The sequence below is a fragment of the Podarcis tiliguerta genome, assembly GCF_965153285.1.
Source record: "Podarcis tiliguerta genome assembly, chromosome: 1".
NCBI lineage: Eukaryota > Metazoa > Chordata > Lepidosauria > Squamata > Lacertidae > Podarcis > Podarcis tiliguerta.
This window is the reverse complement of record NC_139534.1, coordinates 27,460,550-27,482,716: the sequence shown is the minus strand read 5'-3', so window position 1 is coordinate 27,482,716 and position 22,167 is coordinate 27,460,550. Positions and strand designations below refer to the sequence as shown.

Sequence of the window (22,167 nt, the reverse complement as noted above, 5' to 3'; positions counted from 1 at the left end):
ACATTAAAACAACCAAAAGCTCAACTTCATATGTTATTAGATGCTTGTGTAAAATTACCATGTACAGTAGCGCAAGATTGATTTCCAGAGAGGTGGCGCAATAGTGGCTGTGTCAAGCTGCAAGTACATATGTTGTGTGATCCTATGCATGTTTACCTGGAAGTAAGTCCCACTGTGTCCAGCAGACACAGTTTTGCAACTACATTTTATTAAGTTTCAAAACTTTAAACACGTATAGTCAAAACACAATTTTGTCTTTTATTTTTGTCAACTTCCCACCTCTATTTTCTACAAAGTTGTTGTTCATCTCCTCCTGCTGCACCCTATTTTCTATCTATCAAATCATAACCACAGTATTATAATCTAATTATCTACCCAAGTATATTTTTAACAGCAGCCCGAGTGTGGAAGACACATTCCGCTAAGGATTATACAAAGGGGAAATGAGATTTTAAAGATCGGCATCAATTATCTCTTGAGGCCTGAAGGAAGTATTTCTTCCGGATATATATGTAACAAATGGCCTCAGATTTGTTTCCCATTGAAAGGCCTGACACATGTTCTTATGCCACAAAGTTTACATTACTTAGTCCTGAAACTATACTGCAACATTTCTAGAAACGCAGAGTCAGATCTTTATCATTCCTGCAGATGAACTGGAGATGACGAGCTGTATAAAATTTCCTACCTGCCTCAACATCACATAAAATAACCTGTTGTTTAAAACAGCCTTGATAATAACTGACTAAATGGTTCGTATAAAGATGGTCCCTATGATAGTGTTGCTGTTGCAGCAATAACTAGATAACATTAAGAAGCATACACTGTGAAAATCATACACACCACTAAACATTTAGGTTTTTCCGAAGTATCACTGAGTTGGAACAATGTTCTACCAAATGCAAACTGTGGAGCAGATCCTTGCAGGGAGGGACCAAACCAAAGCTCCAGTGGGGGGGGGGCTGCATCCTGAAGCAAGTAGAGTCTTCCTCCCCAATTAGCCAAAAACTGGATAGATTGAATGCCTTCTGGGAGAAAGCTCTCACCAATTCACAGATGTGTAGGGCCTGTAGCAGCAGGAGTGGCAGAGTAGGCTCACTGTCCCGACAATTTGTTGTTGCAGTTTACCTAAACAGGGCTGGGGTGGTGGTAAGGTTGGAGCTGTGCAGGTTGGTGGTGCCTCTGCCCAGACAGGGGGCCGCATTCCCCTTGGAGCACCCACAAAGGCATGACATCGCCACCACCCCAATCTAATCAAGTCCCGTTCATGTAAGCTGCAGTGACAAAGGTATTGGGACAACAGCTCCACTCAACGGCTACAGTGGTACCTCAGGTTACATACGCTTCAGGTTACAGACTCCGCTAACCCAGAAATATTACCTCAGGTTAAGAACTTTGCTTCAGGATGAGAACAGAAATCGTGTAGCAGCGGCACAGCAGCAGCAGGAGGCCCCATTAGCTAAAGTGGTACTTCAGGTTAAGAACAGTTTCAGGTTAAGAATGGACCTCCGGAACGAATTAAGTACTAACCTGAGGTACCACTGTATTCTTATCATCCCAAGCTGATTTTGGAAGAAGCAAGGAAAAGCTGCTATTTTTTCGCAATGTTCCCCATATCTATTTGTGTGGACACACATACGTTTGAGTCCTGCCACATTCTGTCCCTGCCCTGCTGACAGAGTTCCTTGAATTAGTAGCGCCTGCTGGAATGAGCCTGAGGGTCCTGGTTCTTTGATGGATTGTGAATCATATTAAACAAGTGAAAGCTTATTCTGACTAGCCCAATATCCTGACAACAAACCGTAGTTTTCTAGAATGGGAGAAGCCTAGCTCCTGATCACTAGGAGGTATCCCAAACATTTTTGTAAGAACATGGTTCCAACATTGGCCCAGAATTACAACTGAGCAAAGTGAGAGAATCAGTGCTACAGCTCCAGAAAGTGCTGAATACAGTGAATACAGTGCAAATGTTCAGACAATTTCACCAGATATCAACTGGAATTTTTTTTAAAAAAAGCACCCAAACCTTGGAGCAACTCATTTCCATCTGAAATGAACCAAGATGTATTGAAGACGTGCACAACGCAATGTATGCTTTCAAAAATAAGCCCCATACTGAGAGAAAGAGCTGGAGTCCATTGTTAAATACTTCCCAGACAACTGAAAAATGTCATGGATCCACACCTCCTTGCCAACTGAGAAATCCACAAAATCTTCTTAAATCTGAATCATCATCATCATCATAATATAATAATTTATTATTTGTACCCCACCCATCTGGCTGGGTTTCCCCAGCCACTCTGGGCGGCTTCCAACAAAGATTTAAAATACATTTAAATGTCACACATTAAAAACTTCCCTGAACAGGGCTGCCTTCAGACGTCTTCTAAATGTCAGGTAGTTGGTTTTCTCTTTGACATCTGATGGGAGGGTGTTCCACAGGGAGGGCGCCACTACCGAGAAGGCCCTCTGCCTGGTTCCCTGTAACTTGGCCTCTCACAGTGAGGGAACCGCCAGAATGCCCTCAGCGCTAGACCTCAGCGTCTGGGCAGAATGATGGGGGTAGAGACGCAGGTATACTGGGCCGAGGCCGAATCAATACTCACAAGGCATTTAAATATCGTGCTTCAATGAGCTTCATGTCCGTTCATTCATAATCAAATATAAATACCACCAAAGTGCTTTGAGTGGACATTGTTTCACTGTTCCGCGTTTATTTTAGTCAAAACTTAAGTTAGACAAATAGTTCAACTGGCTCAGAACTATCTATACTGCAGCTTGACAATGTGGCTCCCTCCACTACAACTCTGATCAGCCCCAGCCAGCATTGCCAACAGTCAGAGATGATGGGTTTTGTAATCTAAGAATATGTGGAGGGCTTAATGTTGGCTAACCCTGGTTTATACACTGGCTGATAGTTGCTCAAATATGGACAATGCCTATACTTCAGTGTTATTGGCAAGCGATGCAAGCGTTTCAAAGAAATGAGGAAAGAAACGGATAGATTTGAGGACAAAAGGACCTTCAATCTGCAAGACAGAATTCAACTGTTAACAAAATGCTATATCTGGAGAAAAGAACCACCCAAGCCCCGGTGCAAAGGTACAAGTGGAAGAAGCGGAAAGGCAACACACCATCTGTTTTCCCCAGTTTAGAGCCCCCTTGTGACGTACAGCAGGAAAGACTGACGGGAAGTTAGCAAAGACCCCGCTCCCATACGGCTGAAAGGATTGGTCCCACTGGTCTACCTCCGTTGTCATCTGTGGCAGAAACGCTTTTCCGCTGCCCACATATTCAGACAGTGTGGGGAAGGGCTCTGCTCACCTACTAATGTAGGCGAATGGACCGCCCCAATACGAGGAGTGGCCCTGATTGAGCCAGTATCCCTCCTGATTGAGAAAACCAGTGCTATTTTTCTAGAAAAAGAGGTGCCAGAACTCACCATGAACGCCACCCTTGTTCTCTCAGAATGGCAATGGCACCCAACCTGAGAGGTGCCAAAGTTCTGGTGAGTTCCGGCTGAAAAGAAGCCCTGGCTTTAGGATACTTGGGTAGGGCTAAAGTATCTCACCAGGGGCTACTACCAAGTTTGCTGAGGAGTTTTATATTGAAGGATAACACTCAATTGTTACACCACAGATCCCTCCTTGTGTTCACCTGCCTCTTTCACCTCATACAGGAGGAAGAGAAGGGGCATGGGGCTCAGAATATTGCTAGCACAGAAATGTGCCCTCTGCATGCAGCCTACAGAACAATGACAAAATTCAGAGATACGAGTGGAACAAGGGTAGGGTATGCTGGAGCTTGCTTTACCAGCAGATCACAGAGACTTGGCTCAACATCCTGCACACAATAGCCTTCAAAAGTCCCAACTGTCAACCCAAGGACTTAGGAGCTATGTTCAACAGCGTGGAGATTCTCCCAAAGCTTAGCTAGTTATTATTTATTTGTAGACGTGCTGCCATCAAACAACTATACTTGTCTTTGTTGTTACTAGTTCAAACAAAACAAGGATGGGAAATAGTCCAAGCAATGCTGAAAGTTTGATGGCCTCAAAGACAGAACGGAGGTGGGATAAAATTCTTCCTGAAGAAACACAGTGTGATCTTGAGCGTTACTCATTCTCAACATGTCCACCTCCTCGCTTGCCAAAAAAAAAATCCTATGTGCCTACCTTCGGAAGCCTTTGACAGATAAAGCAAAATGTCCTGAAATCAGCCCAATCCATACTTCTCAAAACCCAAGATTAATCACTAACACATAAGCACAGAGGAAATGAAAAGAATCTGTTTCTTTGGTGCCCTCACACATGGTCAGGAGAAGAAGGGAGCTCCAACTGTGGAACCAGACATATATTTAAAGTGCACCCTGTCGCTAGCTTGAAAGGAAGAGGCAAAACCTGAATAGCTAACAAAGAAAGCCATTCACACTCATGAGGCTAGAAGCACTGTTGCTAATTTCAGACAAGTGTGTTGTTCCATTCACTTCTAAGGGCAATAGTTTTAAAAACTATTATGCTTCAAAATGACAAAAAAAAATGATGCATGAATAGGCCTTTATGCAAGCCAATACATAATGCCCAGAAAAAAATATACAGCAGTATTCATAAGCAGTCTGTTGTGGTTTCAAATATCTCAACTAGATTATTTTATTGTCACGCTGAGATGCAACCTGCTGAAAGCAACCGTGTGAGTCTTCAAACTGAAATAAAATTCTACAAAACTAGGGAAGTTTTACAAAAAGGTTGTGCATCTCAGCTAACATTGTTTCAGCCATCAGTCAGTTAAATTTATCTGAACCAATTCACTGATGATCAGAGTGGCAGAATTTATCAATCCTTCCCAAGTGGTTACCACTTCTCACCCACAGGAAGTACTCAGTTATCGTTAAAATGTGTATGTTAATTTGTTTAGATTATGCAGGTATTAAGTATTTTACTGCCTAGCGCTAACAAAAATCCTGAAACAATTCCAAACAGACACACACAGGGGAGGGGGGAGAGGAAGAGGAGACTTCGAGCTGAGATTGAGACATTTGTCACCCCAGACATTAAGGTTGTTTTCAAATGTCACATTTAACTTATGCACCTACCAATTAATCATTTTTTATACTTTCAGTAGGCATCCTAGAAAATATCAGAGCACCTCTGCTGCACTTCCTGCTTGCCATACTGACGGCAGGACTCAAACATTCAGTGCAGCAAAATTTTGCCTTGCCTAAAATGATCGTTAATTACAATTCGCATCAAATATTCAAGTATTCACACCACTCTGCCAATAATAGCTTGGTAAATATGTTTGTACTATTGTATCCATATGAATCTCTTAAGACATTTGAACTGTCAAAATGCATTCATCTGTTGTTTAGTACTCTTGAGTGGGGGTGGATAAGAGATCCAGTCGCCGGTGCACCTTGGGATCACCACCCATGTATTGTGGAGAGCAGGTGATTTGACACCTCCTCATGCTTTTGCAAACCTGCCCCCCACACACACACGTCCTTCATCAATCAACATACATAGCTGGTAGGTTGTGTTCAGTTTGGCAGGTTGCAACTTTTGAAGGTCTGATATAAATCAATACTACAGAATAAAAAATGGCTGACTGCGTTTCAACAAATAGTAGAGCAGCTGCCAAAGGTTTCCAGTGAATACCACAACTGTTAATCTGAAGAAGGATCTGCTTCCAACCTTCCAAAAGTTTTGACTTCACCCCCAAAGGCGAAATTCCTCCATTGTCTCCCGAGATGGACGGATGCCAGCAGCAACTCTGCAAAGTATGGGGTGTTGTTGTTTTGCCACCCCGGTGAATATATACAGAATGCTGCACATCTCTCCCAAGGCTTTTTCGGCAGTACAAAACATGTACAAGGTTGCTATATAGCAACCCAAACCTCCAATCCACTGTAGTTGGCAGGAAAGACCTCCCTCCCCTGGAAAGAAGCACCCCAATGTTTCCAAACAGTGGGTGGGCAGAAAGTGGTGGTGGCAGCATCCCTGCCAACTGCACCCCCTGTGCCGGGGGGGCAGGGCACAGCCAGCAAACAACACGCTGGATCCTGAGCCATCTCTGCAGTTGTCATGTGTAGGGTGCAGTTCAGACCTCTTCACTGTGCCAGCCTAGGAGCTAGCACAGCAAAGGGACATTTTTTCTCTCTCCCCTCCCCCAGAGGGGTATCAAGGATACCTTGCGCCCTTGGCAAGGAGCTGTATTGCCCAACCACCACCCACAAAAATTGCTTTACCACACACCTTTGTGTTATGGTGCGAGAAGGATGGAAAGCTCCTCCCACATTTGATCTTGCCATGACAGCGATGGCGCGTTGCAACACACACAACTATACACTCTATAGTCCAACAGGTGATTTTGGGGGGAGCAGGTCTGCATCCCTGGCAGGGGCTGCTTTCACCAACTCCTAGATATGCCTCTGCCCCTTCCATGCCTTCCAGCCTGGTCAGCACAAGCAACAGTTCTGTGGCTCCAAGACCTTCAATATATTATTGTGAAATGCATGTATATTTAAGTCAAATGGATCTGATGTAGGCATATTGTCTTACCTTCGCACAAACTAAAGGTGTAAACGGATGTACTTAATCAAAGCTGTCAAGCAGCTTGTTTTCTTAGCATTTTGCTAGTAAAGACATTGTTATGTACTGTACTACGCTTGGATCCTAGAACAATAGGCAAGTAGGATCCTAGAATGCAACAAGTGATTGGCTTGAAGAAAAGACCAATCAGGCTCCAGGAGTAAGTTAATCAGCCTATTAGGAGTGATTGGCCTGCAGGAAAAGACCAATCAGGCTCCAGAATCAGCCAATCAGATGGGACTCATTGTGTAAATAATGTATATAAAAGCCTGAGGTTGGGGGGGGGGGGCAATTCAACCAGTGTTTTACCAGCTGCAATAAAGAGCATGAAATCACTACAGGACTAGGAGTATATTTCAGACATACCCCGACACTTCTATATAACTTTTTTTCAGATACAGAACAACGCTAATCCTTCAGTCCCTTGTAAGAACTGGAAAACCAATAAAACATCAAAAGGGCCATCAAAAGGTAAGTCAAATGAAAGGACAGCCACTTACTTTGGCATTTACAAGTTGAGTTCTTGAAACAATACAGAATCACAGAATTGTAGAGCTGCAAGCAACCCCAGGGGCCAATCCAGTCCAACCCCCTGCAATGCAGGAATCCCAACTAAAGAGCATCCAGGACAGGTGGACATCCAACCTCAGCTTAATATGAAAGAACTATGCTGGGCTCAAGGTGCAAAAAGGATTTGATTTCAAAAGATTTTCCAAAAATGGTTAAACTATTGAAAGGTTTGTATACTAATTGCTCCTAGCGTTTGAGTCTGATATATTGACTATCCTCTGGGCACGTTAGCTTCAACAATACTAACACCCTATCCATATTACTGAGATGGGAGCAGCCTGTTCCGTCTCCCATTTCAGAACCACGACTAGCAATGCAGCTGCTAGCATTAGCTGACGCAAAGTCCTGGAACAGTGCAGTTCCTGAATCCTAAGCCAAACCATTTGCTAGAGAGGGGCTTGATCTGAACCCTTTAGTTGCACTAACCTGAAGTTGGCACAGCCAAACCAGACAAGAACCACCATTTCCATCCTGTCAGCAGCGTTAAGTTGGCAGGACTTTTGAGGGCAGTGGTGGTTCCACCACTCTGAACAACTCATGGGCCGTTAGGGTTGCTATGCCCCTAAAATAAACACCTGAAAACCAATGAAGTGAAAAGGTGAACTCAATTGTTCAAGCAGAATTTGATCATACTAGGAAACCTGAGAAACACCATCAACACATCACAAGGAATAGACTTTAATTTTAAAATAATTTAATGTGTTGGCTGTTCATGCTCCAATTAACTCTGGCTACAATCCCATGCACTTCTACCTGCGAGTAAACCCCACTGAATACAGTGAGACTTATTTCCGAGTAAGCATGCACAGAATTGCAGTCATGCTGCGATACAACACACTGAACAAAGCTTGCATGGCCATAACCAGATAAAAAAAATTGAGCCACAAGATCCCTGACCCAGACCTTTTAAATATGCATACCACACATTTTCATGCACATATTGTGAATGTTAATATTGTGTGTTTTGTAATTGTTTTATACTTGCAAATAGCTTAGAAACCATCTTGACAATTATGGGGGATATAAATTGATAGTAACGTTTTCTCTCAAACATATGTCAAAAGTGGCCAGACAGGTGCAGTCAACCACAATGAAGAATGTTCAACAATGTCTGAAATTCTTTGCAGTAGAGCGAACAGTCTTCTTCTCTCTTTGGTGGTCAAGCTAGATGAGAACATTCCAGTGCTCTTTAAAAGGAATGAGGCCAGTGATCACCTGCCTTGAACTGATTCCCATGACAGGACTGTAAGACTTACTTGATATTTTATAATTCAGGTAACCCAGGCTGCTTCATGATGGAGTTAAAAGTGGGGAGGGAGAAAACGCTGAGTGCCAGTGATGGCTATCTGCTTTAAATGTGGCTTATGATATGGTCAGTACAGTGGTACCTCGGGTTACATACTCTTCAGGTTACATATGCTTCAGCTTACAGACTCCGCTAACCCAGAAATAGTACCTCGGGTTAAGAATTTTGCTTCAGGATGAGAACAGAAATTGTGCAGTGGCAGCGGGAGGCCCCATTAGCTAAAGTGTTAAGAACAGGTTAAGAACAGTTTCAGGTTAAGAACGGACCTCCAGAACAAATTAAGTACTTAACCCGAGGTACCACTGTAAAGCCAACGCAGAACCTAAGCAAAGTTTTCTTTAGCTGCCAGCGTCATCTTGATCAACTGACTACAGGCCATCTGTTTGAGGCGTGACAGATATGAGCAGAGTGCTGAACCCGGAATTGACCTGAAAACGTCATCAAATATGTCACTAAAAGGGTGGGGCAGGCACAGAACAGTGTGTTTCAATTGCACGATTCCATGCAAGTGTGCAATGATTCGGAACGCAAACACACACACCCCAATCTGGGGTTGCCTGTACTGGCTTCCTAAGACTACTTGGCAATCTCAAAGCAGCTGTCTCTGGTTCACAAAACTGTAACTGTGTGCCTCACAGTAACAACTTCCAAGGAGGGGTGTTTTTAATCATCTTCAGAACATACAGGCAGCAACTGTTTTAGGTGCATGTGATATGGGCACGACTGCGCACACATACATCGCGCCAAACCCGGAAGCGACCCAAAAATGTCATGAAAAGGGGTGGAACGAGGCCGGGGCAGAACAGGGTCTTTGCAGGTTTTCTCAATTGTGTTTCAAATATGTGTGATTTCATTTAGACGTGTGGTGCCTTGCAATGTAACCCCCGCATAAATTGGGAGTTGCCTGTATTCCAAAGGACTTTAATCACTGTACCTTTCTTTCGGTGCCTTTCACTGTCCTGAAATGGACAGTTCTGGATTCAGGATGAGAAAAAGAACAACAGAACCTTTCGCCCCTCACCTAAGCCAAAATTTCCTACAGGCACATGGTCCTGAGCTACTTTGTTAAAGGTAAAGGGACCCCTGACCATTAGGTCCCATCATGGCCGACTCTGGGGTTGCGGCGCTCATCTCGCTTTATTGGCCGAGGGAGCTTCCACGTACAGCGTCCGCGTCATGTGGCCAGCATGACTAAGCTGCTTCTGGCAAATGCCGTTTACCTTCCCACCAGAGCGGTACCTATTTATCTACTTGCACTTTGACGTGCTTTCGAACTGCTAGGTTGGTAGGAGCAGGGACCGAGCAACGGGAGCTCACCCCGTTGCAGGGATTCGAACCGCCGACCTTCTGATCGGCAAGTCCTAGGCTCTGTGGTTTAACCCACAGCACCACCCTCGTCCCTGAGCTACTTGGTTAGGCTGTACCAATTTATTCCAGATTCGATTGTGGCTTCATGTACATAACTGGATTTTCGCTTTCTATAAAACAATGGGGTATCTCACATCCTCATGAGAGCTCAGGTCAGGGTGCAAATGTCATAAAAAATGACATATTTAGGTTGAAATCCTATACTACACATTTTCATCAAGGAGATAACCTATGTATTCTTCATTGCCCCCACCCCAATATTCTGTAGTTTATTAGGAATCTTCTAAGTTTACAAGAAAATTGCAAGAAGTTTTGCTAAGTTTGGCAAAATATGAAAATTGTGGAGGTGATGACTATATGACAAAATCCTGTCCCTTCCCCATTCCCCACCCTGGCACATGAAGAATCTATTTATTAAATGTATAGCCTGTCTTCATTTAATTCAGGGCTGTGTAGGTTTGCCAAGAAGTCTCGTATCTGGGCACTGACCAGAGAAATGCCTAATTCGTTTTAACATGCATCTTTAGATCAGTATAGAAACTACTCCAATCGTCCTAAAACTTACTGTAGTTTCTTCTTAAATGCCAAGAAATAAAAGTTTCATTTGGGTTAATCTTACATTCAGGTTGTGTCAGCTAAAGTAATGCAAATGATCCAGGGTCAAATTCTGAAAGGCCTTCCTTAGTCCACTGCATTTGGTAGAATTTTGCAGGAGTAAGCACTTTAAAAAGGAAAAAAAACTTAAGGGGGGGGGACCCTTGAGCTAAAGGGCAGCAGGTTTAGCTCTTCATTATCTAAAAGAAAAATAAACACGGTTGGTCTTTGATCTGCCAAAAACCTAACACTGCAAGAAGACAAATATGAGGGGAAAGCTCAGAACAATACTACTTCAGGTCACAAAGCCCAGAAGGAAAGGGAGAAAAGGTTTTACTGGTATTGCTTTTTGCTGTATCCCCTCAAATGACTGTTCTAATTTCCTGTAGAACACATGGAAAGTAAATCTGGATTAAAGTGGAATTGTGTTACTCAAATTTCTAGTTAGCTCAATATATAAAAGAAGGGAAGTCTTTCATGGACCTGGAAGTGTTAAATAGATTGCTCGTCTATCTTAGCTTAAGTCTCCTTAGATGCCCAGTACCTGTTTGTCTTCAGTTTTGCAGCTTAATAATTGGCTGTAACTTTAACCACTGGCAAAGTGGAATTTACCGTAAGTCTAACCAGGTGTCATCTAGTTACTGCTTTCAACGTGTAACTGAAATTGTCCTATTCTTGTCCTATTCTCCACTTTAAGTGATTACTTAGCAAATTCCTGATACGCTTCCCTGCTTGGGACATAGAAAAAGAGTAAATTATTAAAGAAAGATTAAGGGAAGTACAAAAACCGAGCACCATTTATTCAAAAATACATCACCGATAAAGATTCTCTAGTTAAATGATATTTAATTTGCTGTCAACCTATTAAAAGACTTGCAAACAGCTTCTTTATCTTCTTCTGGGAAAAACCCCCATAAAATTAGACAAATAGTTTATAACCTTTTGCTATACTTATTTTGAGTAAGAGTGAATCTGAACCGCTATTCTTAACACCCACCAATGTTCTAAACAATTTAAAAAGAATTAAAGAGAAATCTAAACAATACTGATTATTAATGACAGAAATATTAGCCTAGTACTCGATACTCTTGAATAAAGCAAATACAAAATTGCTATCACTACAATGAGAGCAAATTGTAAAAATTACTACATTTATTCAACACACAATGGTAGTATTTATTAAAATTTTATGCTGCTTAATATAAAAAAATTATCTAAGACATTTACATAAAAACTGTGAAAATACAACAACATTCAATCTAATTTCCTAAAAGCTGGGAAAAAGTAAAATGATACATCACAACTAAAAGTTAGCAGGATACAAAACAATAAATTTAAACATTTAATATCCTTTCCCCCTGTGAGTTAGATCCTTCATCCTTGATCAAAATCAAATCTCCATTACACAAGAGTACAGGACATAGCCCAGTGCATAGCAGTTTATTTGGCTCAAGGCTTACTAAAAGTCCTTTATAATATAATTTTTTCCTATACTAGAATGGAACAGCACAACTCCAGAGAACATAATGGGCTGGTTCAAACAGAACTGGAAACTATGGCTTCCTGCTATGTGAAAGAGTTGTAGACTCATGAATGCCCCCACATCAGAAGACTAAATTGGAAATCTACTTCCAATTTTATCAAACCATGACCTAGCCAGTATCAAACCACTGTTTTGGATTCCAGCTTGTTCACAAACCCATAGGTTAAGCAAACTATAGTTCAACTCATTTGGGTGCAAGGAAGGGCTGTGAATAGTTTACAGCTGGAAGTGGTGGCTACTCATTCAGAGATTCAGATGTTCTATCATCTGAGTAAATACAAACCAGACAACCCTGGCTGTCTTGTTGTCTGTGGCATTGGCACTATCACAGTAAGGATTTTTAGTTACAGACTTAATTTACAAGCTGTGTGCTGCTATCCCTAGTTATTTACTGAGATAAGCATGCCTGAGATAACAATAGCCCATTAACTATCTTCCACAGAATGCTATTCCAACAACCTTAGATGCCGAGGTTCTGTACACTAACATCCCCCACAAAGATGGGCTACAAACTAGGGATACTAGCCTTGATGCTGCCACAGCACATCTGGATAGCATGCTTTCCCACTGTGTCCTCACCCACCATTATTTATGAGTAGGGTTATAGGGTTTTAAGTTAAATGCATTGCAATTGGCACCAAACATGGTTCCACCGTGCCAACAATTCATTTCCCAGTACCTCATGTTTACCGGAGATATGCTTGGCATCATCTAGATCAGCGGTTCTCAACCTGTGGGTCCACAGATGTTGTTGAACTACAACTCCCATCACCCCTAGCTAGCAAGGCCAGAGCTCAGGGATGATGGGAGTTGTAATCCAACAACATCTGGGGACCCACAGGTTGAGAACCGCTGATCTAGACCCATCATCTAGGTTCCACCAGAATTCAACCCATCCTCAACCTGAGCTTGGAACAATCCATTCAGCAAGTTAATTTTCCAAGCAACATGATGCAGTTATGAGGACAACCATCACCTAATACCATAAACTTACTAACCACCAGTGCTTTTCTTTTCAGGGGTACTCAAGGGCACATCTTTATGTTGTGTGGCACTTAATGTAACGACTTCATGGTGAGTACTTGCACCTTTTTTTCTAGGGGGGGGGCACTGCTAACCACCGTACATCAGCTTGTTTTCAACTAACTCAAATGTGCATCACACAATCCATCAACTACAGTCATGCTCTACAACACAACTACATTTGTTACAGCTCATCAGACAAGAGCTAGCGCTAGAACAACAACAGGGTGTCTTAAAACTGCAGTAGTCACCCAATTAAGTTAAGAATCAGATTGAGAAGCTCAGACTGGTGCTCAAGAGAAAACTGTTATGACAGGTCCAGAAGAGAAATTGACAAAACATTTCTTGTCAATCACAGGCCCCAGCCAAAACGTAACTACAATCCATTCAGAGTGATACTTCTCCTTCAAATGCCTTGGGGAGAAGACCAGCTCTCATTCACAGACTGGCCCCTATTCTAAAATGGCTACTCACCTGCAACTATTTAACAAAGATGCAAACCCAGCAACTAAGCTCTGGAACAAACTCAGAGGCAGACTCTGTTCCCATATTTATTCAGGTAACGCTATGACAATACATGGCAACATCTGCCATACTATCACGAGGTTCATTCACCTGCTCAACACCCAACGTGTTCACATATGCAATCGCCTGCCATGATGCCTACATAAATAAAACAAGCCAATGTTTCAACACAAGCTAATAAATGGGCACAATTCTGACATCAGAAATGACTTCATTAAGAGCTTCCGTCTTCCAGAAGGAGAATATTTCAGTCTCCCCAGAAAGGGCACTCTGCTGCTGACTTGAAAGTCAACATGACGACTTTAAAGAGAGGCTCACATTCAAAACTGCTGAACGAGAATTTGTCAGGAAGTTCTAGCCTAGATGGAGCATTCAAAATTATAGTTCACAACAGCTGTTGAATTAGGATAGCATAGCTAAATGTTTAACATTGCTGTTGGGAATGCCATTGTGAATGGGTCGGTCTGTTTTTTTTATCTTGTATACCAGAAGTTGGCAGGTAGTGTACTGAGATCTCTTGATAGCTTTCTGGGTAGATAATGTACAAATTTCCGATTTCCAATTATTTAACATGAACAACACAAAAGCTTTCCTGATTTGAGGAAGGGGGTGAGGAGTGGATTTTTGTGTGAGCCTTATAGGGTGGTACTCAATTATCTTTTATGGGTAGGCCCACTGAAATTAATGGATTTGTGTTAGCCATGTTCATTCATTTCAATGGGTCTACTCTGAGTGTAACTGTTGCATGGGGTGGAGGGGAGGAGATGAGAAGATTCAGTAGCAAGGGAGGGACAAAGGTTCCACACACACACCAGTCCCTTACCTCCCTGGCACCTTCACTGAAGAGGACTCAGGGCTGGCAGCCTTGAATCTGAGATTTTTGTACTGTACTTACATTACTGTACTGTACTTACATTTTGTACTGTACTCTCTGGAAGAAGAGAGAGAGAGAGAGGAAAGGTAAAAGGCACCCTGTTCTTTTTCTCCCTTCTAAAACATCCCTGCATAGAACAAAGAGATTGGTTCGAAAGAACATACTTTCCCCACCACAACCAATGCTTCCCCAAGACAATTTGTTAGGAGCCAGGCTAATTTCCTCTTTTTTTACTACTACTGTACTACTTTCTCTCTCAATTGCCACCACAACATTCTGAGCATCCTGCAAACTCACAGGTCACGGGAACCTCTTAGATAGTTTAACATTTTGTTTTCCTTTTAATTCACAAACTTGCTTCTGTATACATATGTATCCTCCCTACTGTTATTATTATTTTTGAAAATTTTTTTATTGATATTCCACTTGCAAAATATACAGACTTAAATTGCATAACAGCATGCAACCTACATGAGTGTGGGTAACATAAACAAAAGAAAAAAATGAAATAAAAGTCTTATGTTTTATAAACTGGATCAAGAGAGAAAAGAGATGGAACAGTTACAATAACAGTTTATTTTAGTTACACGTATCATTTAGACTGGCAAACACAGGTAAGTAACATTGTAAGGATGTCAGTGATTTGGTTTTACATATTTTTGTTTTCATCTTTGAATAACTGGCCAGAAAGTTAAATTAAAAATAGGGGGGGGGGATAAAGTAAAGTATATACACTACACTACATTCATTGTAAAAAAAAAAAAAAACAACTACAGGTCCTGCTCTGCCATATATGTAATTCAGCTGAATGTTTTCCTGCTTTGCGTTATACAGAATGGTGTAATACCCAATACTTGGTGTCTGCACAACAAAAGCTTATATATGGTTATGCTTCTCAGAGTCGAATTCTGTTCTTAACCATGAATAAGAGACAACTTTGGGACTAGCTCTTCTGGAAAGAATCCAGAAGGGATTTGCATTTAATTAGGAATTCCAGATTCTCGCCATGGTTCCCACTTCTGAAAATGGAGCAGTTTTCAGAGCATGTCATACCTAACTCATGCCTGGTTTAAAAAATGCCTTTAAGGAGGTCGGAGGTCAGATTCCAGGCGATGTCCACAGGGGTCTCGGACAATAGGTTCCCATATGACGGACTCTGCATATGTGGGCCAGCCACAGGTGGAAGACAGCATGCATTACTTGTTAATCTGTCTTTTTTATAGGGATTAAAGAGACTGATTTCGGAAACCTTTGCTAATTAGGCTTACTAAGGCAGAAATGGTTCCCTTTATTTTGAGCAACGCCAACAGATTTGTGACACACAAAAGTGGTGCTTTATGCTCCGGATGCAAGAAAGTATCGTAGAATTGTAGAGATGGACGGGACCATGAAGTTCACCTAGTGAGTATAACCCCTTGAATGAAGGAATCTTTCACCCAACACAGGGCTCAAACCAATGACCCTGAGATTAAGAGTCTCAGGCTCTACTGACTGAGTTGTTGGGTTGAAATAAGCGACAGACGAGTAGTGGATGTCATCTCCGGATACCTCTGCACTGAGGTATCCCGTGATCACAGAGAGAGAGAGAGAGAGAGAGAGAGAGAATATTGCAATAAATTGCACTGGAGATTCAAAGGTCTAGCAGAAGTTAAGCTAGGTACAGTATAAGCTAGGTGGTGATAATTATGAACTCTGACTCCCTTGCTTTATGTAATTGATTGTACGCGGTATGCTATGGTTCACAGTTTGGCAATTTGTAATGTTATAGGTAAAGGTAAAGGTAAAGGGACCCCTGACCATTAGGTCCAGTTGTGGCCGACTCTGGGGTTGCGGCGCTCATCTTGCTGTATAGGCCGAGGGAGTTGGCGTTTGTCCGCAGACAGCTTCTAGGTCATGTGGCCAGCATGACTAAGCAGCTTCTGGCAAACCAGACCAGCACACGGAAACGCCATTCACCTTCCCACCAGAGCAGTACCTATTTATCTACTTGCACTTTGACGTGCTTTCAAACTGCTAGGTTGGCAGGAGCTGGGACCATGCAGGGATCCCGTTGCAGGGATTCAAACCGCCAACCTTCTGATCGGTAAGTCCGAGGCTCTGTGGTTTAACCCACAGCGCCACCCGCGTCCCATTTGTAATGTTATAGCCTTTGGTTAATAATAAATAATAATAATAGTAATAACAGCAGCAACAACAACAAATTTATTATTTATGCCGCGCTCATCTGCATCTGTCTGGGTTTCCCCAGCCACTCTGGGCAGCTTACAACACATATAAAACCACAGAAAAACATCAAACATTAAAAACTTCCCTATACAGGGCTGCCTTCAGATGTATTCCAAAAGTCATGCAGTTGTTTATCTCTACAACATCTGACAGGAGGGCATTCCGCAGGGTGGGTGCCACTGCCGAAAAGGCCCTCTCTGACTGGTTCCCTGTAACTTCACTTTTCACAGTGAGGGAACCGCCAGAAGACCCTCTTAAACTCATTGGTATATACTTGTGTAATTAATAAAATTGTAGTAGACTGCACAAAAAATGTCCCATTTCTTTTTTCTCTTTTGGCACTTTTAATTTTTGTGTTAGTTTTTCCAGCAGTGCTGCCTGCCATACAACATTATACTACTGCTCTGTGTTGTAAAGATTTCCAGGGTCTGCCTATGGTTCCTTATTTGTGATTTGCTCCATGTCCTGACCATATAAATTGAGTAACGCCAAGCCAAGGGCCATAGGAATTATCTGTGCCATAATCAGTGATCTCTCTCCAAATATATGCTTCCAAAGTTTTTCTACTCTCTGGCACACTCCTGCCAAAGGGCACTCCCATCCAAAGTAGAAAATGTTGGTACATAGCTATACTAGGGCATCCTGCACATGGGACAGCTATTTGGTTTTATATAGGATAGATGCCTAGGAGTTAAATACCATCCCATGTACAATCTTGAAAGTTCTTTCCCTGGCTGTTGCTGAAAGGACTTACATGATGCTTTTGGCCATAGTTTATTCTGTTCCTCTTCTTCTATGCCATTCCAGTTTGAATTCCCACCAACTTTTCAAAGTTTGTTGAGGACAGAATTGTGATTCTGTAATTTATCTACATATAAATGAGATCAGACCCTTTATCATTGTGTTTTCTCCCATGACTATTTTCTCATATGCCGTTAATTGTCTCATAACTTTTTTTTTAAAAAAAATCTATACATTTGTTAAGGAGGATCTTAATTGGTGCCCCAATAGCCATGAAATCTGAACATTCTCCAGTTGAGTTTATAACTCAAGTTACTGTCAGGGGCTGTCCTCCTTTGTAATATGCTTTTTTAAAAAATACAATTGTTTTTCTTTCCCCACAGCCACATTGTAAGATCTATACTTATTTTCAAAAAGCAGGTGGCAATGAAGTGAAATTAAAGGAGAAAGACCCAGCGCTAAGACCTTTGCCCATTATATTCAAATTATAAATGTTGTATGCCAGTGGTTTTCAACCAGTGTGCTGTGACACCCTGGGGTGCCTTGAATGATGGTAAGGGGTGCTGTGGGCAACACTGGCCTCTGTCTCTCTTTCCTTCCTTCCCTCCCTCCTCTGACACCCTCTCATGTCTCTGCCTCCCAAAGGCTTGCACAGCTATTTGCTGCAGCAGCCCTGGCTATAAGCTCCCCAGGCAAATGGTGCCTCTGGGGCTGGCCAGGGAGTGCTGGTTGCCAGGAGCTAAGGCAGCCTCAGAGTAAGCAAGCAAGCAGGCGAGGGAGCCCAGCCAGCCAGTCCACCAGCCCTTGCCATTGGGAATGGACAGACAAGTCCCAGGCCTCTGTGGGACACTGTGAGGAGGCACCTCTCTTTGGCACAGGGGTGGGGGCAGCTCAGAGACCAGAGGTGGCATCTGTGGCTGCCCAGAGGGCTCCCAAGGAGAGGTGAGAGGAGAGGAGACTGAGGGAACACTCCCACAAGGGAAGAGGTTTCTAAAAAGGGTGAGAGGCTGCCAGCTGTGCAGGCAAGGGGTGACAAAACTGATCCCCACAGGGGTACCGCAGAAATAATGTACAGTTGATCAAGGGAGCCATGGACTCCCTTGAAAACCTCTGTTGTAAGCATTTTATGTTCATGTAAACATGAACAGATCTGTAAACCAATGTTTCCTATGTTCCTAGCTTACTCAGCAAACTTTGTGGTCGAGCAAGAATTTGAACCCAGGCCTCTGAAGGAGCATCTCCACCCGCACTCCAGCCTGGACACTAAAGTCCAGCTCCAAGGGCTTTCTGGTGGTTCCCTCACTGCAAGCAGTGAGGTTACAGGGAACCAGACAGAGGGCCTTCTCGGTAGTGGTACCCGCCCTGTGGAACGCCCTCCCATCAGATGTCAAGTAAATAAACAAATATCTGACTTTTAGACAACATGTGAATGCAGCCCTGTTTAGGAAAGTTTTTAATGTTTGATGTTTTATCGTGTTTTTGATATTCTGTTGGGAGCCACCCAGAGTAGCTGGAGAATCCCAGCCAGATGGGTAGGGTATAAATAATAAATTACATTATTATTATTGTTATTGTTATTATTAATTATTATTATCATCATCATTGGTCTAAATCCAGCACTCTAACCACTACACCATACTGGCGATAAATATCACAGACTTACTACCCCCTGCCAATCACACATGCACATACCAAGAATGTTGCATTAACATGACTTAAACCTACAAAATGTGTCTCTGAGGCCTGATGTGATGCTCAGAGCCCAGAATTTTCCACACAAGTAAGGTTTGGGAATGAAAATGCCCTCTCAGCAGTGTTAGGGGGAGAGGGGAGGGGGCCTGAAAATTCAAAGACATGCCAGCCCTTCCTTGGCTCCAGACATTAATGAAAATAATAACTGCAAGGGAATTAGCTTCCTGCCCATGTTGACCTTCTCAGTGGGACCTTTTGCAGGTATCTGCTTCCCCCCCTCGGAAAGAGGGTGCTGTTAGCAGCAGTTGCTGTATAATTACTTACTTGATTCCTTCTAAGGAGCTTAGGCTAAGAGTTGAGCAAAGAAAGCAGATTAACAGTTTGAATGCACCCACACAACCAACACACACACACACACACACACACTGGTGGCTGGAGGGGGCGCTCCCCAGGCCTACAGATGTGCCCCAAGAAATCTAGTCCTAATCCTGCTTCAACAATGGGGTTTTCATTAATTGTAGGGTAATTACGCTTTGCTTGTGCGGGAGGCCAGAGAGGGAGGGGGCAGGGAGGAAGGGGCTGCCATTACAAGGTGGGAATGAGGCTGTGGGAGATAGAGCTCCTCCATCCTCAACAGTCAGATTAGTACCAGGGGATGAAGAGGAGGAGGAGGAGGTGGTGGTGATGCGGCCAAAGGCTCTGCCAGTCACATGCTTCCCGGCGTTGCCTAGCAACAGCAAAGCTCAGAGAAAAAGTTCTCTCCTGCAACTTCAAATCTGCCAGGGAGAGCCTGACCGATGGGAAGGGCGCTTATTATTCCGCTTTGGACAAAAACAGCCACCGTTCTTTGCTTTGCAAAAAGGAAACACACAGACACAATCCCTCCAGCGTACAAAGTTGCACAAATTTCCCTCCAAGACATACATACATACATATATATATATATATGTATATATATGTATGTATATATATCATTGCAACAAAAAATCGCGCGCGCGCACCGGTCCAAAGCCAACCCACTTCAAGACGACGGTAAGCCGATGCACCTTGCAGCAGCAAAAAACAAAACCACCCTCACGGCCCTCGTGCGCGCGCGATTTAGAGTTGAAATGAATCTATGCCCAATATATATATATATATATATAGAAATTGCAAAGCCAACCAACGGCCGTCCGCACGAGCGACTACCACCAGCTCGGCCCGCAACAGTTACAAAACTGTTGAGAGGATGAACTTGCGAACACAAACGCGGGCTGGCTGAGCGCGCGCGGGGCAGGGGGCGGGTCCGGGTGCGAATTCGGCGCGCCTTCGAGCGAGCGCGTTTGTGAGAAAATCCCTCCCCGGCGATGGAAGAAGCTGGAGCCCGCTTCTTTGTCGCTTGTCAAGCGCGTCCACTGTTGGGAGGGAGAAAGTTATTCTCCATAGAGGACCCGCTAGGTGGGAAAAAACTAAAGGAGAGCAAGCCCCCTCCCCCCCCACCACCCTCAATCCTCTGCCCCCTCCCTTTAAAAACACACTTAAAAGTTGTGGGGTTCCCCCTGGAGCTGCAAAGGCACGGAGGGGGGCTTACCTTGGCAGGCAGCTTGCAAGATGCATGCAGCGAGCAAGGCGAGCACTTGGCAGGCAGCGGCTGCTCCGCCGTCCAGGCGCCGTCGAGGTCCCATCTGCGCGGGGATGCTCGCAGGGAGCCCTCGCAGCCACGCAGCTGGCCGGGCTTGGCGAGGAAGGCGCGCTTCTGCAAGCACCTCTCGGGCTGCCCTCCCTCTGTCTGCCTGTCTCTCTCTCTCTCCCCGCCCGCCCGCCCTGTCTTTCCCGATCCCGCTATTTGCAGAAGAAAGGCGCGCTCGTCAGCTGAGGCATCGCTTGGCCTCGACGCTCCCACCCTCTCCAGACATTGCATAAAGCTCTTTATACCCGCCGGCCCCGGAACTAGCATGAGGCATTTGCTCCAGGACCGGGAAGCCCGGGCAGCGCTTGCCCCTCCCTTCAGTTGCACTTTGCAACCGGGGCGTGCGGAGATGCAACTTTGCAAGCGAAACTTCCAAGTCGCTTCCTGCAGGGTCCCTGGCCTTTGCAGCAGGAGCGAGGTGGGGCAAGAATCACGACCCAACAATACTGAGCAAGTTTCAAGTGGGACTTTTTCGCGAGGAGCTGCTCCCCTCAAAGAAAGCTTGTCAAGGGTGGGGGTGAGGGCAAGATTTGGGGGGGGGGGTCGTTTAAAATGGGAGAGTTTTAATTTCATTCCAGTCATCATCATAATTTCTTATACAACAGTTGCAATAGTCCATTCGTGTTGACACATTAAATGATTTATAAAACTACAGGTGAGGATCTCAAACTATATCAGCAAGGTTTTGGAACACAGAAATAAAGAAAACCATCAACTCTCGCATAATTCTAAATTATAGAATTTGGTATTTGAATGATTGATTGTATTATATATTGGTATTGTTATAATGAGGCTATTATTGGATTATAATTGAAAATTATTTTTTAAAAAATACAAAAAGAAATTGGAGAGTTTTATTTTAAAAGTATGAGATGCTTTATACAGTGGTACCTCGGGTTAAAAACTTAATTCGTTCTGGAGGTCCGTTCTTAACCTGAAACTGTTCTTAACCTGAGGTATCACTTTAGCTAATGGGGCCTCCCGCTGCTGCCGCGCCACCGGAGCACGATTTCTGTTTTCATCCTGAAGCAAAGTTCTTAACCCAAGGTACTATTTCTGGGTTAGCAGAGTCTGTAACCTGAAGCGTCTGTAACCCGAGGTACCATTGTAAATGGTTCCCAAGTGGCAGCTAGTAACCCCCACCCCGCATCTTTCATATAAGCATGTAAGAGAAGCCATCCATACAGGGGTGCTTAAAGCATGCGATACAGCCCCAACACGAATGCCCCATACAAAGTACTGTTATGTTAATGTTACTGTTTCAGTGGAGCTTCATCTATGGGTTCAGTGACATGTTTTCCCAACATACATTGTCTTCACATGACTATATTTGCTTCTGTTATGCCCACCTGCACATTTTCAAACCAGCTGTATTATTCCCAAATCTGTCCTGGTGTGACCTGCGCCATTTCTCTCTCCCCCCCCCCCCCCGCATTCCCTATTTTCCATC

General features: G+C 43.5%; 1 protein-coding gene across 1 annotated transcript in view; it reads right to left on the bottom strand.

Moving 5' to 3' along the window:
* LRP2 (LDL receptor related protein 2) overlaps positions 1 to 21,014 on the bottom strand; it is a 144,549-nt gene extending 123,535 nt beyond the window's left edge. The window contains 2 exon segments of the mRNA XM_083404211.1: positions 20,619 to 20,828; positions 20,831 to 21,014. Coding sequence (XP_083260337.1) covers positions 20,619 to 20,828; positions 20,831 to 20,984 — 364 coding nt within the window. The 5' untranslated portion in view covers positions 20,985 to 21,014.
* Between the last annotated feature and the right edge of the window lie 1,153 nt (positions 21,015 to 22,167).